The 21,582-nt window shown below is 61.9% G+C and overlaps 1 protein-coding gene across 2 annotated transcripts in view; it reads left to right on the top strand.

The window, feature by feature from the left end:
- Positions 1-10,869, top strand: part of GALNT9 (polypeptide N-acetylgalactosaminyltransferase 9) — a 61,456-nt gene extending 50,587 nt beyond the window's left edge. Inside the window, exons 7-11 of one of the 2 annotated variants that reach the window (XM_081287708.1) lie at positions 1,730-1,915; positions 3,313-3,450; positions 5,266-5,361; positions 8,865-9,032; positions 10,426-10,869. In XM_081287708.1, the coding sequence (XP_081143834.1) occupies positions 1,730-1,915; positions 3,313-3,450; positions 5,266-5,361; positions 8,865-9,032; positions 10,426-10,479 (642 nt within the window). In that variant the 3' untranslated portion in view covers positions 10,480-10,869. Of the gene's footprint in view, positions 1-1,729; positions 1,916-3,312; positions 3,451-5,265; positions 5,362-8,864; positions 9,033-10,019 lie in introns of both variants that reach the window. The other variant, XM_081287707.1, reaches the window with a different exon arrangement.
- The last annotated feature ends 10,713 nt before the right edge of the window (positions 10,870-21,582 follow it).

Genomic DNA, 21,582 nt, shown 5'->3' with positions numbered 1-21,582 from the left:
GTCCTCATCCGCCCGCGGTGCTGGCTCTGCTGGGATGAGATTCCTTGGGTTGGCTGGAGGCCCCAAAAAGATACACACAGGAGCCTGTGCTGTGACCTTTGAGGTCTTTGCAGAGGTGACCAGGGAAGGCTCTTGAGGCCCTCCAAGTCTGAGGTGGGTCAAATCCAATGACAGATGTCACAAAAAATGACAGACCACCAGGCATGGGCCATACCTGTGATCCCAGAGGTCCAGGAGGCCGAGGCGGGAGGATCGCAGGTTCTGGGCCAGCCTGGGCAACATAGCCAGATCTGGCCTCAAAAGATAAATAAATAAATAAAAGTGCCAGGGGTCAGCAGTGGAGCCCCTGAGTTCTGTCCCTAATACCAGAGAACAGGGTGGGGGCTGGGGATGTGGCTAGTGGTAAAGCACTCGCCTAGCCTATGTGAGGCTCTAGGTTAGGTCCCAGTATTGGGGGGAAAGGTGGACATTTGAGACTCAGATATAGAGAGGGTCTGAGACTATGAGGCCTGGGCCAGGTCCCAGTTCACTCTGTGAGTTCTAGGAAGCTTTTTCATCACTATGACCAAGAGATCCCACAAGAGTGACACAGACGAGAAGTTTATTTGGGGCTCACAGTTCCAGAGGTTCAGTCCCTGGATGGCCAACTCCATAGCTCAGGCCCTGGGGTGAGGCAGCATGTCATGGTGGATGAGTGGCAGAGAGCGGCTCAGGACACACACCGTGGGGCAGAGATGTGGGGGCGGTGTGTCAGGACCGGGTCGCAATCTCTGCAGAATCAGAGGAAGGGGACACCAATGCAGACAGAGATGAACCAGGACGTGGGTGTCACAGGGATTAGCCCACAGTGTGGACGTTCAGGGGTCCCCAGCCCAGCAGCTGGCAGATGGAAGCCCCAGGAGGGCTGGTGGAGTGAGCCCAGTCTGAGTCCAATCTGAAGGCAGGGGACAGCACAGTCCAGTCCTCAGGACACAAGCCAACAGCGACTGCCACCCCTCAACCTCTGTGTCCTCCTGGGGATACCCAGGCCCAGGCTATAGAGTGACACGCTGCTCTCAGCAGAAGCCCCCAGAGAGCTCCATCAGGCACCTCAGCATCTGGGGCCCAGTGCAGGTGACACCAGCTGGCTGGCACAGCATGAACAGCATGGGAGGGACTCACGTGGAGCCTCAGGGGGACAAGGACGGTTGAAGGTTGCGGCCCAGAGTGAGCCCGTATGAGGGAATAACAAGGCAGAGGGCATTCCACCCTGGGCATGAGACCACAGGTGTCTCTAGGCAGAGGAAGCAAGGGTGTGGACGATTCCGATCTGGGGCAGTGCTGACCTGGGTGCCAGTGCCTGCATCTGCACAGCTGGTGGCTCTTTCTAAGAGGCTCACAGGGTCATTCTGGCTGCCTGGGGTGGGCAGGCAGAGGTGCTACGGGGATCCCCTGCACAGGGCACATAATGGAGTGGGAGAGGCCACCAGAAAAGGGGACAGTAATGTTGGGGTGAGTGGAATACAAAAAGGCAATTGGAGACTACGCAGAGAAGTCAGATTGGGTGGGACGCCTGAGGGGCACAGCCTCACCCAGGCCTGTGTAGGTGGACCACTGCCCGTGGCTGTCCCTTGGGCACCTTCCCCTGAAACCAGTTATGGCCAAGCCCCTGGGGACCCAGGGCCCAGTGCAGGCGCCTCCGTGGTGTGCCCTGTGGTGACAGGGGACTGGGGACGGGGTCCCCGCCCAGGTGTGGCAGTGTGGCGGCAGCATGGAGGTGCTGCCCTGCTCCCGCGTGGCCCACATCGAGCGCACCAAGAAGCCCTACAACAACGACATCGACTACTACGCCAAGCGCAACGCTCTGCGGGCCGCGGAGGTGTGGATGGATGAGTTCAAGTCCCACGTGTACATGGCCTGGAACATCCCCATGACCGTGAGCCCGGGCGGGGGGTAGCGGGCCTCGTGGGACTCCTCAGGGCCCCGTCAGAGCAGGGCCAGTGGGGGTCGTGGGCATCCTGCGGCCACCCTGGGCAGGGAGGGGACTTTGGCAAAGGGCCTCGTCCTCACTGGCCCTGGTAGATAGTCTAGGTAGAGAGTGGTCCCAGGGCCAGGGGTCAGGAGGGCAGGAGGGGTCCTCTGCCTCAGCCTTCCCAGTGCTGCAATGACAGCCACCCTGGCCAGGCAGCCCCTCTCAAAAACACTGAGTAGATGCTGTCCACCAGAGCCCTGCCTGCCCGTCCACACCACCTGGCCCAGCCCTCTGCCTGCCAGGCAGCATCCGCCCCCCACAGCCCCCAGGGAACCCTCCCAGAGCGCTGTTCTGCTGTGTTACTGGGAGCTGGTGGCTGTGTGGGGTCACAGGCCTGCCGAAGCCACCCGATCCGGTACGGCCCGGTCAGCACTGCCCACAGCCGTTTCCAGCCCCACAGACCAGGAAGCCATCAGAATAGCCCTCAATACTAGAGACAAGGAGGGCTCCTGCCAACCATGAGGCCAGTGGTCTGTCGCAAACTGATGCAGAAAGTCCAGTGTGACCATGTCCCTCCAGGTTGGGAAGGGCAGGACGTAGGCAGAGCAGGGGGCTGGCCTCCTGGGCTCCAGCCCCTCCACAGGAGGCGGCTCAGTCCTACGAGGGTGGAATGTGTCTTGGGTTCACCCTCAGCTTGCAAGGGTGCGAGGACTGTGGCCCCAGGAGGGCAGGGACTGTCCTAAGACCACCCACAAAATGACAGACTTGGCTCCAGCATCCTGGCTGAGTCCACCCTCGCCCCAACCTGCTGGCCCAGATGGGGCCCTGGAGGCAGAGCTCCCCCAAGCCCACCCCACCTTCCTGAGGGCCACTCCCTGCACAGAGCATGGGCCCCATGGCACCTCAGGTCCTTGGCAATAGGAGGATGCCCAAGCTGGGCAGAGCAACTGGCCCCAGCTCTACAGCACAGGGCAGCTTGGAACCAGCCAGGGGCAGCTATGTTAACCAGGGCTCAGCCACCTGGATGTGGTGACCTCCCTGAGGCTAGCCTGTGTCCAGCCCTCCAGAGGTTAGGCTCACACTGCATAGCCAAAGCCCTGCCTTCCATCTCAGGACATCTCAGCCATCTAGGCAACCCAAGGCCAGGCCACCAGGATGGGGACCAAAAAGAAGCAGGCTCGAGAGCCCTCCCAGGAGCTGGCAGGGCTGGACCTTGGATGCAGGGTGTGGACCGCCAGGCTGACCTTCTGTGGGTTACAGGAGGGCAGGAGGCCAGTTCCAGATGAGACTGCAGCAGGACTGCCCTGGGGGGTCTCAGGAGGCCTGGCACTCACATGTCCCCACCTGCTCCTGCCTCGCAGAACCCAGGGGTGGACTTCGGGGACGTGTCCGAGAGGCTGGCCCTGCGTCAGAGGCTGAAATGCCGCAGCTTCAAGTGGTACCTGGAGAATGTGTATCCCGAGATGAGGACCTACAACAACACCCTCACGTACGGAGAGGTACCGCCTCCCCCCGCAGGGCCCACCTGACCCCACCGCCATGCCCTGTCCCCCCACACCTGACACGGTACCCCAGCACACTGCCCACACCCATGCCCCCACCTGCACACTTGTATACTGGGGCATCCAGACACTAAGGGACACAGGGACCGTCACACACACTTGGCCCACATGAAAACACATACCGATCCTTGCTTGTAGAAATGCACACACGTGAAGAAACATGTACACAGGTACACACAGAGATGTATGGCACACACATTCACATAGGTAGGGACACCTGCATTCACATGCATGTGCACAGGGCACACACATGTACATGCACACATGTATTCAGATGCCTGTGTGTGTACATAACGGTGTGTGTGTCAAATGCATTTGCATCTGCGTACATGAACATGTGTGCATGAGTGCATTCACATTTGTGAGAGTGCACTCACACAAGTGTGTGTGCACACTTGTGTGCTGCATGCCTACACTCTCCCACAGACACATGCTATGTACATGCATGTGCATAAACCCTGCTGGTGCACGCTGAGCATGCACACACGAGTACAGTGCACACATGGAGGTGTACGTGTGCACACACAGAGCTTCCAGGGCACCACGCACACCTCAGCTGTGTGTGAAGCTGTCAGGGCACCTCCCTGTGCACCAGGCACCTGTGCCATGTCATGACTGTCACCTGACGCATGCACCACACAGCACAGCCCTGTTGGTCCACACACACAGTACCATGGCCCCAGACTCACCCAGAGAGCGGCACCTGAGCGGCACCAAGACCCCGTCCCACTGTTGTTGGTGTACAGACCCTTGTGGCTCTCCAAAGCCAGGGGGCGCCCTGTGGTCCTGCCGCTCCCCGGTCTGTGCTATGGTGGGCGGCCTCCCACCCTGCACTAGGCAGCAGAGCTTCCCCCCAGCTCCTCAGCTTCCCCAGAGCCCGGCTCTTCCTTGCGGAGAGAACGAGCACATCCTGGCCCTGGGCTAGCCCCCTGGCTGGGGGTCCTAGCTGTCTACCCGTCCCAGAGCTCCCGGCCCACCCCACATCTGACCCAGTCCCTCGGGGCCCAGAGCCTCCCTGGGGGGCACTGGGTATTGAAGGGATGGCGGGAGGCAGCACTTCTCCTGGCCTCTCCTGTGCTCTGTCCTGCCCACTTCCTCCCACTGTCAAGTCCCCTCACCACCTACCCCTGTGGCTGCTTCTTCTGCTGGTAAAACCTGCACCACTCTGGGGAGCAGTGGCCCGTAACTCCAGGTGTCTGAGGGTGCTCAGGGTCCAGGCCATGGGCAGTTCTGCTGGGTGGGGGCGGAGCCCATCCTGGCTGGGCATGCTCTGCGGGCTGGAGGCTGGCTGGCTGCTGCTGCCTGCCCAGCTTGCAGGCAGAGCAGGTCGCACGGCTCATGGGCTCCAAACCCACACGGGCTCACTTCTGCTGCATTCCGTTGGCTGAGCCTCTGCCTCCTGGGGAAGAACTGTGGTCACACAGCACAGGGACATGGGAAGCCAGCGGCACAGCCCAGGTCTCCATCCAGCATGTAGGACTGTGTCAGGAACAGTCAACGTGCCCCTGACAGCTGGCCAGCCTGTGGCCCCTCTGCTCTCTTTCCCTTTACCTCACCTGGCCTCAGGCCAGCCCTGGGCCTTGGTGGGTCTCACACCCGGGGAGGATGGTGTCAGGCTCATGCCTGTCCTGGGACAGCCAGCTGCAGAGCAGCCCCACCTGAGGATGGGGGCGGGGGGCTTCCTGCAGCCTTACCTTGGCCTGGAGATCCTCCTCGGTGACCCTGGGTTCCTCCTGTGGCTTTTGGTGGCAGGTGAGAAACAGCAAGGCCAGTGGCTACTGCCTGGACCAGGGTGCGGAGGACGATGACCGGGCCATCCTCTACCCCTGCCACGGCATGTCCTCCCAGGTAGGCCCAGCGAGCCCTTTGCAGGCAGGGGCAGGTACTGAGCACACAGTGGCTGCTGGGGCCAGCTCAGGGCCTGGAGCAGCTTGGGGACCCCGAGAGCCCCGCCCCCCCAAGGCAACAGATGGGTAAACTAAGGACAAGGCTTGGGTCAGGCAGGCCTTGGGGACTCCTCTATGCTTCAGGGTCCCCATCAACACCACAGGACACTGAGGGTGCTTACTTCTGCCTGAGCACCTGCCCTGGCCTTGCAGCCCCAGGTCCATTTGCACCTGGCCAGATCCCAGCCAGGGCTCATCATGGCCCCAGGTGACTCTGACCCAAGAGAGAGCCTGAGGGTCCCATCACAGATGACCCTCTGCATGTGACGATGTGCCTGGGTGTCTCAGTGCTGAAGATGGATCCCACTCCATGGTCGGCTTTCCGGGCATGACCCTCAGCCCTCCCAGAGCCCTCCGCACAGAGCTCCACCCAGGGCAGGTCCAGGGACCCTGCCACCCAGCCCTCACCCTGAGCTGGTGCTAGTTGACGGGGGCGCATGGGTGTGACCAGCTCCGTGCGCTGCCCTCCTTTGTCCTCCCTGGAGCTCTGGATAGGAGGCCCAGCCACTTCAGCTTCCAGCTTTGATTAACGGCAAAGCAGACCTGCGTGGAGGCCCAGAGGAGGCTGCTGAGCAAGTCCAGTTGGGGGCCTCCAACACGTGTAGAAGACCCTCTGGCCAGTGAGGACCTCAGGAGGTGGCCCCTGGGCCTGGCCAGGTCCCAGCAGCAGACCCTCCTGCCGGGAGCAAAGCCCTGCTGGAGGGCCGGGCAGAATCCGGGGTCAGCAGGTGTGGGCCCCCCCCCCCCGTGATGCCCCAGTGCCCATGCTGAGCCCTCTGCCACTAGAGGACAGTGGGGCCATGGGCATAAGTCACCTCCCACTCCTAGAGAGCGGGCAGACGGGGACCAGGTGGATGGGGAGGCTGGGCCCGTGGTAAGCCTCACTGGAGAGTTGGAGAACTGACACCCAATTCAAGCAGGACATGGCCGCCCACGTTCTCCTCTGCAAAATGATCTCAGTCTGTTGGTCACTCACAACCCAAAGTTCTCTGAGGCTGCAGGACTCCAGGGAATAGCTAACTCAAGTCCCCAGACCCCGTTACCAGGCTGCCTCAGTCTCCTGGGGCCACTGTGACCAAGGACCAGAAGCTGCACTGGCTCAGGGCCACAGGACCCCCACCCCTGCCATTCTGGAGGCCACACTCTGAAGTCAGAACCCCTGGGCCTGGGCCTGCCTCCCTTGCCCAGCCCTGCACAAGTGGCTCTCCTGTTCCCAAGGCTGAGCCTGGAGGGTCACTCCCAGAGGGCTCTCACTGGCTGGCAGCTGTGCTGGCCAGGGCTGGCTGGCCAGAGCAGGACTCATGGCCACTGGTGACCTCCCTCAGAAGTTGGAAGGCTCCTCTCCATGATGTTCACCATTCCCCGATGTCCAGAAGGAGAGGACAGAGCTACCGCTGGGGGTCAAGGTCACATGCCACATTGTCATGCCAGGCAGGAGCAGCTGATACAGGACGCGCCTGGGCAGTGTACCTGTGCACTCAGGAGAAAACAGCAGGAGCCCAGAGATGCAGCCCACACACACGCCTGCTGTGCCCCCCTCTGATGCCACGTCCCATGCTAGCCCTGTGCACAAGGCCGTCCTAACAGCCTGCTTGCTGTGGAGGACACTGAGGCTCGGCCAAGGGGCTTGCTGAGGACACACAGCTGACTTCTGTGTGGAATGTGTAGCTGTCACTCTGCCCTCTTGCAGAAAGCCTCCCTGGGGGGCGTGTTACACAAACACCCCTAACCACGGTCCCAGGGTGTGGGCACACGGAGTTGCCTTCACCTGAAGCGTCCGCCATGTCCTTCGGGAGGAGTGGAGCCTGCTGGGACCATGGGAGGCTCTCTGTCTCCCAAATCCATGCCTGGGCTCAGGTGTCCAGCCCCACAGAGGCCAGGACTCTGATCAGAGTTCCCGGGAAGCAGACCCAAGATGGATCCTCATTGCAGGACCATGGGGAAGGCACGGGGTCCGGCCACCAGAGGCCAGGCAGCCTCGGCCCAGCTGGGGCTCCTCCTCCTTCCTCCCTCTGGCCCCCACGGGAGCAGGGCGGGTGGGGCCGAGAGGCAGGGAGGTGGGCATTGGGCACAGGACCTACATCTTCTCAGCCACCTGCCCAGGCCTTCTGGGGTGTCCTGTGGCTACCGTCCAGGGGTGCTGGGTTTGAAGTCTCCGTTCAGCAAAGGAGTGAAGAGCAGGGACAGCAGGCAAGCAGCAGGCTCAGGGCAAAGTGACAGACATAGAGACAGAATTCTCTGAGGAGCAGGGGACTGGAGCCGGAGTCCCAAGGGAGTCCTGGCCTGTTCTTTTTGTGGTCTCTGGAACTGTCTCCTCTCCTCATCTCCCCCTGTCCCCGCGCTCCTCACTATTATTGGTTGGTCTCCTGGTCCACGCATCTGTCTTAGTTTTTCCATTGGGTCCCCCGTTTACAGAAGTGTCTGTGTGACAGGTCCCCACTTGTGTCCACGGGCACTTTTGCCAACCAGGAAGCTGAGCACACCAGAGCCCCTCCCCGTGCTCCTGTGTTCCCCCTGCCCAACTCCGGTCTGGCCCCTGCCCTGGCTGCCTATGCCCCCTGCGTCTCCCTCAGTGAACCCCAAGACCTCCATGACCCCCAGAGCCTGGCAGTGCTGCCCATTGGATTGGCTCAGGAGGCTGGGGTGTCCTCCATTCCCTCCTCCAGCCCAGCTGGATTCCTTCTGAGCACACTGGCCACCAGCACGGATCCCAGGCCTGAGCCGGACACAAGCAACCTGGACTCCCCAGGCCTGGTCGTGTCCACTCAACCCTCCCCAGTGTCCACCCATGCTGTCTTCCAAAAGCTGATGCCCAGCTGGCATCCGAGCCTGGTGACGTCCCCTCCTCCCCTAGAGCCTTCTGCACAGCCTGCAGAGGTGGGCCCTTATGGTCACTTCACATCCACCACAGTGTCTCCTGGGAGGGGGACGCCCTAGAACAGACACCAAGGGCCTAATGTACAGCAGGCTTGGGGCTGGGTCCAGGCCTCAGGGGTCCTGGGTACTGCCCACAGCTCTGTCCATCTCCCCAACTGAGGCCTGGAGGCTGGGTCCAGGCCTCGGAGGTCCTGGGTACTGGGCCCACAGCTCTATCCATCCCCCCAGCTGAGGCCTGGGGTCTGGGTCCAGGCCTCGGGGGTCCTGGGTGCTGGGTCCAGGCCTCGGGGGTCCTGGGTGCTGGGCCCACAGCTCTATCCATCCCCCCAGCTGAGGCCTGGGGTCTGGGTCCAGGCCTCAGGGGTCCTAGGTGCTGCCCACAGCTCTGTCCATCCCCCCAGCTGGGGTCTGGGTCCAGGCCTCGGGAGTCCTGGGTGCTGCCCACAGCTCTGACCATCCCCCCAACTGGGGACTGGGTCCAGGCCTCGGGGTCCTGGGTGCTGCCCACAGCTCTGTCCATCCTCACAGCTGGTGCGGTACAGTGCTGACGGCCTCCTGCAGCTGGGCCCCCTGGGCTCCACGGCCTTCCTGCCCGACTCCAAGTGCCTGGTGGATGATGGCCGGGGACGCACGCCCACCCTGAAGAAGTGTGAAGATGTGGCCAGGCCGGCACAGCGGCTGTGGGACTTCACGCAGGTCAGTGGCCTCTGAGACCCCAGGCTCATGTACCTCCAGGGCCGCCTGAGGATGAAACCAGGGCAGTGTGGCAGGGATCCTGGATCAGCTGCTCTCCAGGAGCCCCAAAGCACAGGGTGGGTGGGGGAGGGTGACTGGCCCAGGGTCACACAGCCAGAGAGGGGTCAGAGTACAGCGCTACCACTTCCAGCCCTGACTGCCCGGGTTCCCAGGCCCAGGAGATGGACAGGAGGATTTGGGCAGAGGGATTTGGAGTGTCTCACCTTGGCTGGTGGTCTCAAGAGGCAAGACTGGAATTCCACAGAGCTCTGCAGAACCAGCACTCGACCCAACTGCGCTGGTGATGCCCAAGTCTGACCCTCCCAAGCCCCCAGGAAGGAGTGGACCCTGCCCATCCTTCCTTCCCTCAGATCCCGCTCCTGAGGGTCTCTGAGCCCAGGGCCTGCTCCCTCCCCTCACCACACCATGCCACCCTCTGAGCCTGACACTCTCGGGCCCAGGTCCAGGGCAGCTAGATGTGTCCTCCAAGCCCTGCTGACCCCGCTTGCCTCCTGTGGAGACCTGCAGGTCCAGTACCTCTGTTCCCGCTGGGCACAGACCCCATGACAGTGTGAGGGGCTCTGCTGTCCCCCCAGGGGCTTGGGGACCACTGGCTGGGAAGGAGCTCTCACTGCTGCCTGAGAGCTGCCTTAGAGGCCCCGGGGGTGGGGTAGGGGTGGCAGTGAGGCCAGGGTGAGCGGCCCTGCTGCAGCTGCCTCTGGGGCAGCCAGGTGGGGCATGGGCCATGGGCTCGGGGCCCCCTGCACTTCCTGGAACCCCTTGGACCCCAGAAAACAGCAGGGCAGGCTGGCAGCGAGGCTGGCTGGGATGCGGGCAGCAGAGAGGACCAGGGGGCCGGGGGCTTCCTGGTGTCCATGTGAGGCAGCGTGGGCCCAGGGCTACCCCCTGTCCTGGGTGCCCCGTCTGACGCGGCTCCCCACCCCGCAGAGTGGCCCCATCGTGAGCCGGGACACGGGCCGGTGCCTAGAGGTAGAGATGTCCAAAGACGCCAACTTCGGGCTCCGGCTGGTGGTGCAGAGGTGCTCAGGGCAGAAGTGGATGATCAGGAACTGGATCAAGCACGGGCAGCACTGACCTTGCCCCCAGAGCCGCTGTCCAGGACATGGGCACTGGTGGACCTTGGGGAGCCCTGGGCAAGCCCGGGCTGGAGCCAGGACTGCCTCGCGCCACCTACCCCCCGGGCAGGCTGGGCCATGTGCCCGGGACAGGGGAGGCCTGGCGCCTGCGGCCATAGCCACCATGTCGGGGACAGACCCTCCCAGGACGGGCAGCTCTGCCAAGGGAGGGTGTCCGAGGACTGGGACTCCCGCGCGACTCACGTGCCTTTCTACAGAGATCCTCCTCAGGCTGCCGGGACAGCCGCCCTGCATGTGCCGAAGCCCTATGAACTCACCCCAGCGACTCACGCCCTGGGCCGAGGACAGGCACCACCCTCCGCGCACTCGCTCCCTCCCAGCAGACAGAGCTCGCGCCCCTCGGCCAGCTCTCCTTTGGCCAAGGCCAAAGCCGGAGGGCAGCTCCGCGAGATCCGGGAAGAAGCGACGGCTGCCCTGGTCCCAAGGGCGACTGAGGCCAGGCCCAGGAGGCCACTCTGCTGCTCCGGGAGGCTCGGGAGGGGCCGGCAGCAGAGACGAAGCCACCTGCCTCGGGGAGCTGGAGAAGGCCCTGCGGGCAGGGGCTCCGCTTCTGCCAGCCCTCGCTGGACCATGCCCCTGCTGCCCCCTGGATCTGTGCCCTCTGTGGCAGAGGCAGCTGCGGACGCCCACCTCTCGCCTGTTTTTATAAATAAAGTCTTACGTGGCACTCAGCCACCCTGCTGTTGGCGTCTTGTCGTGGCCCCATGTGGGCTGCAGGTGTTCAGCTGAGATGTGGCCTTGGGGCTCTAGCCTCAGGGAAATGTCCCAGTCCTGGAGGACACGCGGCTCTCCCGCCCTCATGTCCTGGAGAGCTGCCTCCACAGCCTGGACCAGGCGAGGGGGTGGGGCAGGTGTGGAGTGGCCAGAACTCGCCTCACAGCCGGCTGGCCACATGGAGGGAGAGGAGAGGGTCAGCTCCGGCCTCTCTGCAGCTGGCAGGATGCAGAACAGAATTCTCCAGCCCAGGTTTCAGAACAGTGTCCCCATGGCCCCAGCCTGCTTCACGCGGGGTCACTGATGCTCAGGACTGTTGCCCTCGCCCCACACTGCAGCACCCACCAGGCACCTCTGGGGTTTGCTGGCAGCCGGAGGGCGTGTGCGTCCTGGGGCTGGCCTCATGTAGTCATGCTCACCCCTGCTGCTGAAGACCAGGCTCGAATTCCCTCCCCAGGCAGAGCCTCCAGGCCCCTTTCCTGGCCTCGCCGGGAGAGTGTGTCTGCCTGGTGGCTTCCAGTGTCCCCGCCCGTCGGGCAGCCTGGAGAGTGGCTGGCTTTGCTCTTGGACATCATCTGGAGAGACTGGAAGATCCGTCTTCACCCTGTCCCACCCTCCTGGCCACAGTCAGGGACTCACCCCGGGTGGCTAGCGGAGTCACCAGCCACAGGGGACCTCAGGGAACCACAGGCAAACCTTCCATCCTAGGGGTGGTCCTCCCAGGCCCCCAGTGGGGGGCACGGCCTCCAGCAGGAGGGAGGCCCCTGTGTGGCAGCAGGGGCTGTCCTGTGTCCCCAGGGCTCCTGCCTCCTGTGGCGGGGACTGCAGGTGCCCCAAGGCTCCCTGCAGCACGCGGCCACCCACTGTGTGTCATCCCAGAGTTCATTCCCAAGAGCCCGATGCTCAGGAGGGGGAGGAAGAGGCCCAGGACCCTGCTATTGAAGACGTGCCCATAGCACTGAGGCCAGTGTCCAGTCGGCCCTGACCACCAGGGATGCCCACGCTGGGACCAACTTCACATGGAGGACGGTGGCCTGCACTGCCAGGAACCCCAGCCAAAGTCCTCCGCCTCAAAACATGTCGAGTGCCCCAGACAGCAGAGCCATCCCAGTGTGGGGGGCAGAGCAGATGGGAGAGGAGGGGTCCAGCAGGCCTGCTGGGAAGCTGGCAGGAGGGGAGATCCTCTTACGTGGGCCTCGCAACACCAAGTCCCGACACTGTCCTCAAGGGTGGAGGCAAAAGCCGAGGGGGCATCTGGAATGGACACAGGCCCTCTGGACAGGTCCAGCATCACGCCCAGGTCCAGGTGACCCCAACCACGCCCTGTGCTGCCTTTCCTGCCTTTCTTGCTCAGCACTTGTCTTTCCTTTTTAAATGACAATGGTGTTTTAAGTGGCAAAGGTACAAGCAAATAGGGTTTAATAAAACCTAATTCCCAGCTCGCTTTTTTCATTAATCCAATTATAAATCGTCTCTGCAGCAAATTCAGAAAAGTCATGTTGTATGTAAATCAGCTCATTTGCAGCCAGAGACCCGAGCAGGCCCCACGCCAAGACCTGAGCCGCGGCTGGGAGAGGCGGGCAGCAGGCATCCCCACTCTGCCCTGAGGGACGTCACCAGCATCAGAATTTCATTTTGTCTAATAAAAATGTTCCTTGTGCCAATGAATCTTCATTGATGGCCAGGGTGCAGGAGCGGATCCGGGAGTGGCCCAGAGGGACTATGGGGCCAGGAGGGAGCCGCCTGGCTGGGGCTGACCAGAGACCCCTGGAGAAGAGACCCCTCCCCGGAGGAGCAGCGCGTCTCGCCGTGGTGGAGTATGGACACCAGCGTTGACCGGGCAGCCTGGTCCTGCAGGCTCCGGCAGGAAGCTGACCTGTGCCCACGGCTCCTCCTCACTCCCAGAGGAGAGTGGGTGCGGGGCCTGCCCGTCCATCCCTGGGTGGCTTCCTGGGCTTTTAGTCTGCTTCCTGGACTTGCCCATATCCTAATTTTTCTGCAAAGACATTTGCCTGTGGTGAGCAATGGTTGGCCCCTTTCCTTCCTGAGCATTTACTAGGTACCTGCTGTCCCAGGTGCTGGGAGCAGCACTGAAATCTCCCCTTCTCGGCATAAGTGCTGAGGAGAGGATAAGCACCACCAGGTGATGGTGGGGACGTTCGCAGGCATCAGGGCACCTCGTGGGCGAGGAGATGCAGCAAAGGCCAGGGGGCAGCAGGCCCTCCATGGGGAGGCTCAGCACAGCCAGCAGATGCGGGCCAGGGGATGGGCATAGGGAGGGAGAGGAGATGAAGGGCTGGCATGGAGTCAGGAGGCAGCCTGCCAAGGAATAGCCCTGTGGGCGCTGGGGGACCTCCACCCTGCTCAGAGAGGGTCTGGGGCAGAGCAGGGCCTTACCTGCCTCTCGGAAGGGTCCCCTAGCTACTGGGCTGAGCCAACTTCAGGGAGGGAAGGGAGGAAGGGGAGACCCCCAGGAAGTGGCCGTGGGACCTGGGGTGCTTGCACAGGACAGCAGGCTGAGCACGGTCACAGTCCTGCGCAGGACCTGCCAGGGAGGAGAGGGATGGCATCCCACCAGCCAGGTGGGGTCTGGTTGGTGCCGGAGGCATCATGGAGAGGGACTGTGAGCCGGTGAGCAGGAGGTTGGGCACAGGTTGGGGCTGGAGTTCCTGTTGTCCCAAGACGTCGGAGGAGGTGAAATTGCTGAGGACCACATGGACCTGAGGAAAGTGGCCCACAGAGCCTCCAGTCAGCAGGTGAAGGCCCCTGGGGGAGGCCTTGATCCCAGCCATGCAAACCACGGCCCCAAGGTTCCTGGGCAGAGCTGGTGGCAAGAGTGGGGCTTGGTGGTCAGCGGATAGCACTAGGTGTGCACCCACTATGTGCCCACCTGGGGAGGCTGGCTGGTCCACACTACTGTAGTGAGACGAAGGCCCTGTGTCCAGAGGGCCAGCGGTCATCTCCACAGCAGCCTCCTGAGGCCACGGCCCCCCTCACCTATCAGCCAGGCCAGGATCAGGGCACCAGCATGTGGCCCAACACTGCACCCTCAACCCCACGTGGCTGCTGCTTCCCAGAGGCTCCTGCTGTTCCCCAAGGAGCTAGAGTCCCCCACAGAAGGGAAGGGTCTTAACAGACATGTCCCCCATGTTCCCATGGTGCCTGGGAAGCCTTCCACAGCCAGGCCCAGACCCACCCCTGGGCTTGCTGACTGCAGCAAGGCAGGCAGATCCTCCCACATGTCCCAGGGTGGAGCAGCTGGCAGCTGGTAGGGGACTGGAGCAGGGACACAGCCAGCCACAGGCCCAGAGTCTCGCCTGGCAGGCACAGGCAGTCCCCAGCTGCAAGGACACAGTGAAGACAAGAGCCCAGATGGTCTTCAACCTCAGAAACCCCTGGGGGCTCAGTGGGCCCACGGAGGAGCACAGGCCAGGTCTCAAGGACCCACGCAACCGGGGACATCAGGCGGTGATGATCAGGCAGGCTCCGTGGGAGGGCCCGACACTGGCCTCTGCATCAGGCAGGGATTTAGTAGGACCTTGGAGACCCTCAGAGGAGCCGGGGATGAAGGCCTCCATGCAGGACACAGTTTGACTTGCCCACAGCCACGACACCATGGTCACAGCGTCAGGACCCCGGGAACTCCCAGGGAGTGTTCTGTTTGAAGGCTGGCCTCACGGCTCTGAGGCACCACAGCTGCTGGTTTTATTTTTGTGGCTCTGGGGACTGAACCCAGGGGCACTCAACCACTGAGCCACATTCCAGCCCTATTTGTTATTTTTTAAGACAGGGTTTCACTAAGTTGCTGAGACTGGCCTTGTTTGTGATCCTCCTGCCTCAGCCTCCCAAGGAGCTGGGACCACAGGTGGCTTCTTGCCACCCTGAGAACGTCACACCAAGGTCACTCCTTCTTGCAGGCTGCAGGCCCCAACCAGACAGGAGAGCACAGAGAGTCAGCGGTGCTGGTCATACCTGGCACCCAGCCCACAGGCCCCGAGAACTTTGTAAACAGTTCTGCAGGCAGGCGTGAACAGGCAGCCACAGGCTCCTTGGAAGGCCCTGAGAGACCCCCCACTCCTCTCTGACTCCCAGGCAGGCCTTGGTTGTGGCTTCTTGGCTCCAGCATGGCCCATGTCTCCTCTGTCCTTGTGCCCTCTCTGCTTCCTGTGAGGACACTGCGCACCAGATCAGGGCCCACAGTGCTACAGCAGTTGGAGCTCATCTTGACATGGCAGCTGCAAAGGACATCTGAGGACCTCAGCAGGGCCCCATCGAGGTAATGTGAATTGGAATGGCACAGACACCCTCCTGGTGCGGATAGGCCCAGAGGCTTCCCTTGGTCCTCAAAGGAGCAGAACTGCTCCCAGGCCTGTGGGCATGTGAAAGGGAGGGGCGACCCGGGTCACAGGACTTCCACCCCAAAAGTCCTTCAATGCCCCTCAACTTGGGCACGGCCAACACCCATGGGTGGAAAGACACCAGCATGGTGGTCTCCGGGGAGGCACAGCCTGAAACCAAGACCAACCTCGCCAAGGCTGGTGAGGCTGTGGCCTGCGGGACTTCCAGCAGCCGTAGGGGCCGAGAAGGGCCTACAGCAAGGGACAGGTGTCATGGGCTCACTACCCTGGGCCCCGCGGTCCCACGCTTGGCTCACGGAGGGAAACCAAAGCAAGGGCCCCAGACAGGTGAGGATTCTGGCCACTGTTCTGCTCCTGCGGGCTGCTCCGGCTCTGGCAGAGTCCCATCCCACAGCTGCTGCCCTGGGCCACCTCCTCACAAGCCAGCAAGCCCCGGGCTCTTAGCCTCCCACCCTCCGTTGGGTCCCTCCGTCTTCCAACCAGAATCAGGCTTCTCTCTGCCACCTGCAGAGTGCCCAGGCCCGTCAGCCCTCCCAGGTCCTCATGCCCCACGGAGGGACCGTCACATCAGGTGTTAGCACAGAAAGACCAGGCCGGACACGAGCCTCACGAGTCAGCTCCGCTCTCTGCTCAGGAACAGGGTGCAGGGTTGGGGCAATGCCGCTGACCCACCTCCTGGTGCAAGAGGAGCTGCTGAACAAAGCAGGGCCCTGCCTTGTGCGGGTGGTGCTGAGAGGTGGCTCAGGGCGCCTGTCGGCCTGCACACTCAGCACCTGGGGGTCTGTGATTCCACGGGTGAATGAGTCAGCGGGAGCACCCAGGAATTTGGACTTGGGGTTGGGGGTCTGTGGTCTGCCTCTGAGGAGAGATGAAAGCTGTCGGTGTCGGGCTCTCTCTTCACCCCCTTCTCCCAGGCCTCACTATCTTGAGGAATACCCGGGGCCTGTCGCCATCAAGGTGGGCACCCTCGAGGGGCCCCACTGGCCTCCCCCTCCCAGCGCTTCCTTGGGGGACAGCCAAGGCTTCCTAAGGCCTGTGCTCTAACTGTGGCTACTCTCCACCACCTCCAGTGACCAGAGCAAGTCCCAGTCTACCTAGACCCAAGGAGAAGGGACAGGAGGTCATATTGGATGGGAAGCCAAGCACTGTCACAACTGCAGATTGTGGATAGAGGAGCAGCATTCCCGAGGCCACTGTGACTGCCAGCCCTGCAAGCGGCCTCTGGCCCAGGACTCCATCCCTCGTACCCAAGAAACCCATGCATCCTGTCCCACATGCCACGTGCCCTCTGACTGTGGCACTAAGACCAAGCCATGATCTAGTGACAAGCCCAGCTGTAATGTCCCCATCCAGCAGCTCCACACCCAGGGATGCAGGGCAGGCAAGTTCTGCAGCCACAGCCCAGACTTGGTAACTGGGGGAACCCAGCTTCCTTCAGGGGTCAGCAGTGTGGGGCTGTGGGCACTGTCCCTTGCTGTCCAGAGGCAAACAACCTGCTTGGTGTACAGGCATCATGGTCTCGGCTGGGCAGGGGAGGCTGTGGAACTTGGGCCCTGTGAGGAGGAGGCCTAGAGGCCTGGGCCTTGCAGGTTGAGAGGCATTTGGGGCACCTGACCCTGGGTCCTACCTGGGCTTGCGAAGGGCCCCGGGGTGAGGCACCAACACCTGCTAATGCGGAGGCTGGAGCCACGGGGAGGTCACTCCAGGAGCCAGGCCCCGGGCATGGAGGCACACGGTCCCTCCTACCCAGAGACACCGGGACCTCAGGGTGTCCCTGGGCAGATTGGCTCCCAGGTACACAGCTGCTCGGTCACTGGCTGGCGCCCCCTCCCCCGGCCACTGTGCTTGTCAGGGCCACTGGGCTGCTGAGTTTTGGAAGCTCCCAGGGAGAGAGATTAATTTCCTCAAGAGGCAAATCCGAAGCACTGCAGGGGAGGAACCGACAAGGCCCGAAATGCCCTGAGGTGGGAGCAGCCCTGGGGTCCAGCCCCAGGGACCCCCTTAGCAGGCAGGAAAAGCCAGTGGTCACCAGCAACCCAGGCCCAGGAAGCAGTCCACCCCAGCTTTCCTCCAGGTCCCTGCAGTGCCACGGCCATGGCACTCCGAGGAGGTGACCTAGGGGCAGAGACTTGCTGGTAGGGGAGGGAGGTGGGAATGGGCACAACCCAGCTGCCACCCGAGAGCCAGGCTCCCAGGGACTTGGGGACACTTGGCTGGGACATTGACCTGCTGCTTCACACAGGGGATTCCAGCCCCCCAATCTCGTGGAGCCCACTCCTGCCCACTGGAGCCTCCAAGCCTCCAGCCATGGCCTGTGTCACCTTCCTGCTCCAGGGTGAGTGCTGTGCCCACAGTGCCCCCCTCACACCAACCCTGCGTACAGATAAGGGAACTGAGGCCCAGACAGGTCAGGTTCCTGTCCCCGAGTCCACATGAGGACATGGGGGGACTGAGATTCAAGCCAGGGAGCTGCCACTGCCCTGGCCACTGACCACGTGCTGTCTGCAGCTTCTGACCTGGGAGCACTTTGCCCTCTTCTGGGGTGAACGGAGGAACGGAGTTCCGGGCTCTGGGCCTTGTGAGCCACCATGAGCGTCAAGTCCAGAGCTGGCTCCTAGCACACTGCTGCCAGCATTTGGCAGGTCAGGGAGGTCACCCCTGAACGGACCACCCACCCCGCAGAGTCCACCACGATCCCTGGGCAGGCTGGCTCCTGGGTTCACAGCCACTGAGACACCAGTGCACACAAAGGCCTGGCAGACCTTGGAACTCAGCAGGAGCCGCAGCCAGGCACCCAGGCAGGACTGCAGGGACAGAGAGCCCTCTGGGCCCACTGTCCCATGGGTGCTCCCTGGAAACTCCCCAGCTCTCCACCCTCAAGGCACGTTTTGGAGGCTGCAATTCTGTTTGCCGGATTTTCTTCCCCAAACTGGGCCCCTGGGATGGATATAGTGACCCTCAGACACACCCAGCAGGAGCTGCTGGACAGAGCACAACATCAAGGCCACAGGGGAGCCGGGGAGAGCACCCACCCAGGTGAGGGCCACAGCAGGCTCAGGATGGCAGCCCGACCCTGCGTGGTCTGCTCCTGGTGTGGAGGCTGTGTGCCCTGTGGCGCAGGGAAGCTGGAGCAGGGCATGCAGGCCTCTCATTCTACTTCTGCAGCTTGTGGTGCCCGTCCAAGATCATCGCCACACGATGCACTCAGAGAAGGATTCCAACCCAGGGTTTAGTGCATGTAGATCACACTTCCATAAAAGGCAGGTTTTGATTTTGAAAGTTCACCAGGGGGGCTGGGGATGTGGCTCAAGTGGTAGCGTGCTCGCCTGGCATGCGTGTGGCCCGAGTTCGATCCTCAGCACCACATACAAACAAAGATGTTGTGTCCGCTGAAAACTAAAAATAAATAAATAAATTAATTAATTTAAAAAAAAAAAGAAAGTTCACCAGGCACAGCTGTGTTTAGCCAACAAAACCTGTGTTCGCATGTCCACAAAGAAGGCTTGGGACAAACAGGACTGAGCACCATGAGCACCACGGTGGCTCTGGGTCACTAGTGACTTTTAAGATTTTTACCTCTTGATTCTGCTTCTATTCTATCGGTGATAAAAAAATTAGTCTATCATTTTTCCATAATTGTCGATTGTCATTGTGATTAATAACCATAGAATAATATCATATGTTGTCATTCAAATAGTGTTTTAATTATAACTGTAATTGCTATAGTTATTCTAAAATAAGAATATCTTTTGTAATAAGAAACTTTTTGGGGGGTGCTGGGAATTGAAGCCGAGGGGCACTCTACCACTGAGCCACACCCCCAACCCTTTTTATTTTTTATTTTGAGACAGGGTCTCACTAAGTTGCCGAGGCTGGCTTTGAACTTGAGATCCTCCCGCCTCAGCCTCCTGAGTGCTGGGTCTCAGGCGTGCACCACCACACCTGGCTGAGAGGTAATTATTTTTAAAATCAGGGGTGAGTGGAGTGGAATCCAGGGGTTTCCATTCTGCTGAAGGGACTCAAGAGGCCCCCTTGTGCAGCAGGGGGTCTGGGTAGCCCTCCTGCCTCCCCAAGAGATGCCTCCTCACCTGTGGTTCAGAGCATGCCCATTGCAGGCCAGGAAGACCTCAGGCCTTGGGAATAGGCCACACATTTTCGGGTGAGGCCCTGGACTCTGCTCCTGCCCTCTGGTGGGGGAGGGACAGACCCTGCCACCTGCTGCTCAGGGCCTCTGGGCACTGGGTTCTCTCCTGCTCACCAGCCCTCACAGTCTCAGCCCCTTCTGGAAACTGCTCATTTAATTTCCTGTAAATCCCAGAAGACGAGCTGCAGTTGCTCTGGGAATCGTTGCCCTTACTTACAGTAAAAGTGGAGGTCTGCCCACCCCAGGCGCCAGGCGGACAGTGCCCGGGTCCTCTGCCTCCACGTGTGCGTTGGTCCCTGAGGGAGAAAAGGCGGCCAGTGCCTACCTGAGCTTTGGGTGGGAACTGTCCCTGGGGGGCCTCTGCAGGTGTGGAAGGGGGACACTGTGTGGACAGCTTGCTAGACCATGGATCTATCCATAAGAGTAGCGCACGAAGGCCGAAGGGTCGGAGTCCGACAGGGAGGGACTCGCGGCCTCGTGAAGGCAGAGGTCAGAGGAACAGCTTGGGGGACCGCGGCTGGCTTGGGGGGTGAGAGGCCGGAGCCCAGGTGTGAGGCTCCTCCACAAGCAGGAAAGGAGGTCATGTTCTCTCCCAGGGGCTCCGAGGGACCAGAGGCTGCCTGTGGCCTACGGACAGCAAGAGGCTCAAGGGAGAAGTCCCAGGCCACCTACCTGCTCCAGTGGGTGGAACATGGCACCAGGTGGGGAATGCCCAGGAGAGTCACCCTGGAGGACGCCTCGCCAAATAGCCCAGGGGCGTTGAGAACGGTGCCTGCAAAGGCTGGTGACCCTCTCCTCCCCTGTTCACTGGGCCCCACGTCCTCCCCCTGCCCTGATGTGTGAGCGGCTTCCTAGAGCCCTGCTTCCGCCCTCGGGCAGGCAGGGTGACCCTGCAAACACAGGACAGCCCGGAAGTGAGTGCTGGGCTCCTCAGGGGCAAGGCTGAGCTGGGCTGTCCCATAAGGACAAGGGCAGAGGACAGCCACGTTGAATCCCACAGAATTCCTGGGTCAAGAAGAGATGGTCAAGTGAGAGAACCCATCTCTGCACCCACTGACTCCCAGGCCGTCCAGGCCTGCGGTGCAGAGCTGGTGAGGAAGGCTGCTGGGGACAGGACACGCAGGGCCTCCAGCATCGCCCACAGGTGGCTTCTCAGTGCCAAGGGGGGCCCCTTTATGGTGGAGAAGCCCATAGGTCACTTCCAGGTAACCAGTCTTGCCATCACCAACAATGAGACATGCAAGAGTCTCCCTCCAGGCAGGAGGCAGTGGACCTGCATCCAGGTGGTCCCCAGCAGTGCACACCCAAGGGAGCACCTCAGAGGCCACCCACGGACCCTCCTGCTGTGTGCAACTGGGCCAGCCACTGACCTCTCTGGGCCCTGTCTCCTCCGCAACAGGCTGGGTCTGCCCCGGGAGCTCCTGGTCAGGCCAGGCGGGGGCTGAGGGCCATTCACACTCTGCTTGTTCTTCCTGCAGACCAACCACCAGCAGGTCCCTGCTCACAGAGCTCAGAGCTCTGTGGGACCACAAAGTCCAGGCCACACACATTGCAGTCACTGTGCTGGGGAAAGGGTGGGACACAGCCTTCTGCGGGCAGAGCGCCACTTCCTGGCTGGAGTGGAAAACAGCCTGGGCCCAGGGGACATGTGGGCTCTGCCCTCGGAGCCACTGCCCAGGAGGCCATCCCACTCTTCCCACTACGGTGACAACCTAAGTCCTGGGTGCGGCTGCTGCCCCAGGCCACACACCTGCAGGGCCCCGACCCCAGGTCAGAAGGTCCCAGGGGTCTCCTCTCTGGACCTGCCCCATCCCAGGAAGTCTGCACAAGGGGCTTGGGAGTGACCTCCTTGAGACGGGCTTAGGGCAGCTGGGAAATAACCACCCCTCCCTTCCCAGTTGATGTCGTCCCTGCTCCCCAGAGCCTTGGCACCTGGCAATGCCTGGAGGCCCCCAGGCCCCCCTGCCACCATCTGGGCCTGACACCACAGGGGCCAGGTGGTCCCCTGGGGAGGAACTGCACAGCAATGGCCTGGGGACTGTCAAATGGGGGAGGGGAAACGGCACAGAGGAGCAGTAGTGCCACAGCACGGGAGGCAGGGGATCGCAGCGCCACCTCCACAGTGGATTCACCCCGTG

The sequence above is a fragment of the Spermophilus citellus genome (assembly GCF_964194105.1).
Source record: "Spermophilus citellus genome assembly, chromosome: 3".
NCBI classification, from domain to species: Eukaryota; Metazoa; Chordata; class Mammalia; order Rodentia; family Sciuridae; genus Spermophilus; species Spermophilus citellus.
This window is presented reverse-complemented; position numbering and strand designations above follow the sequence as displayed.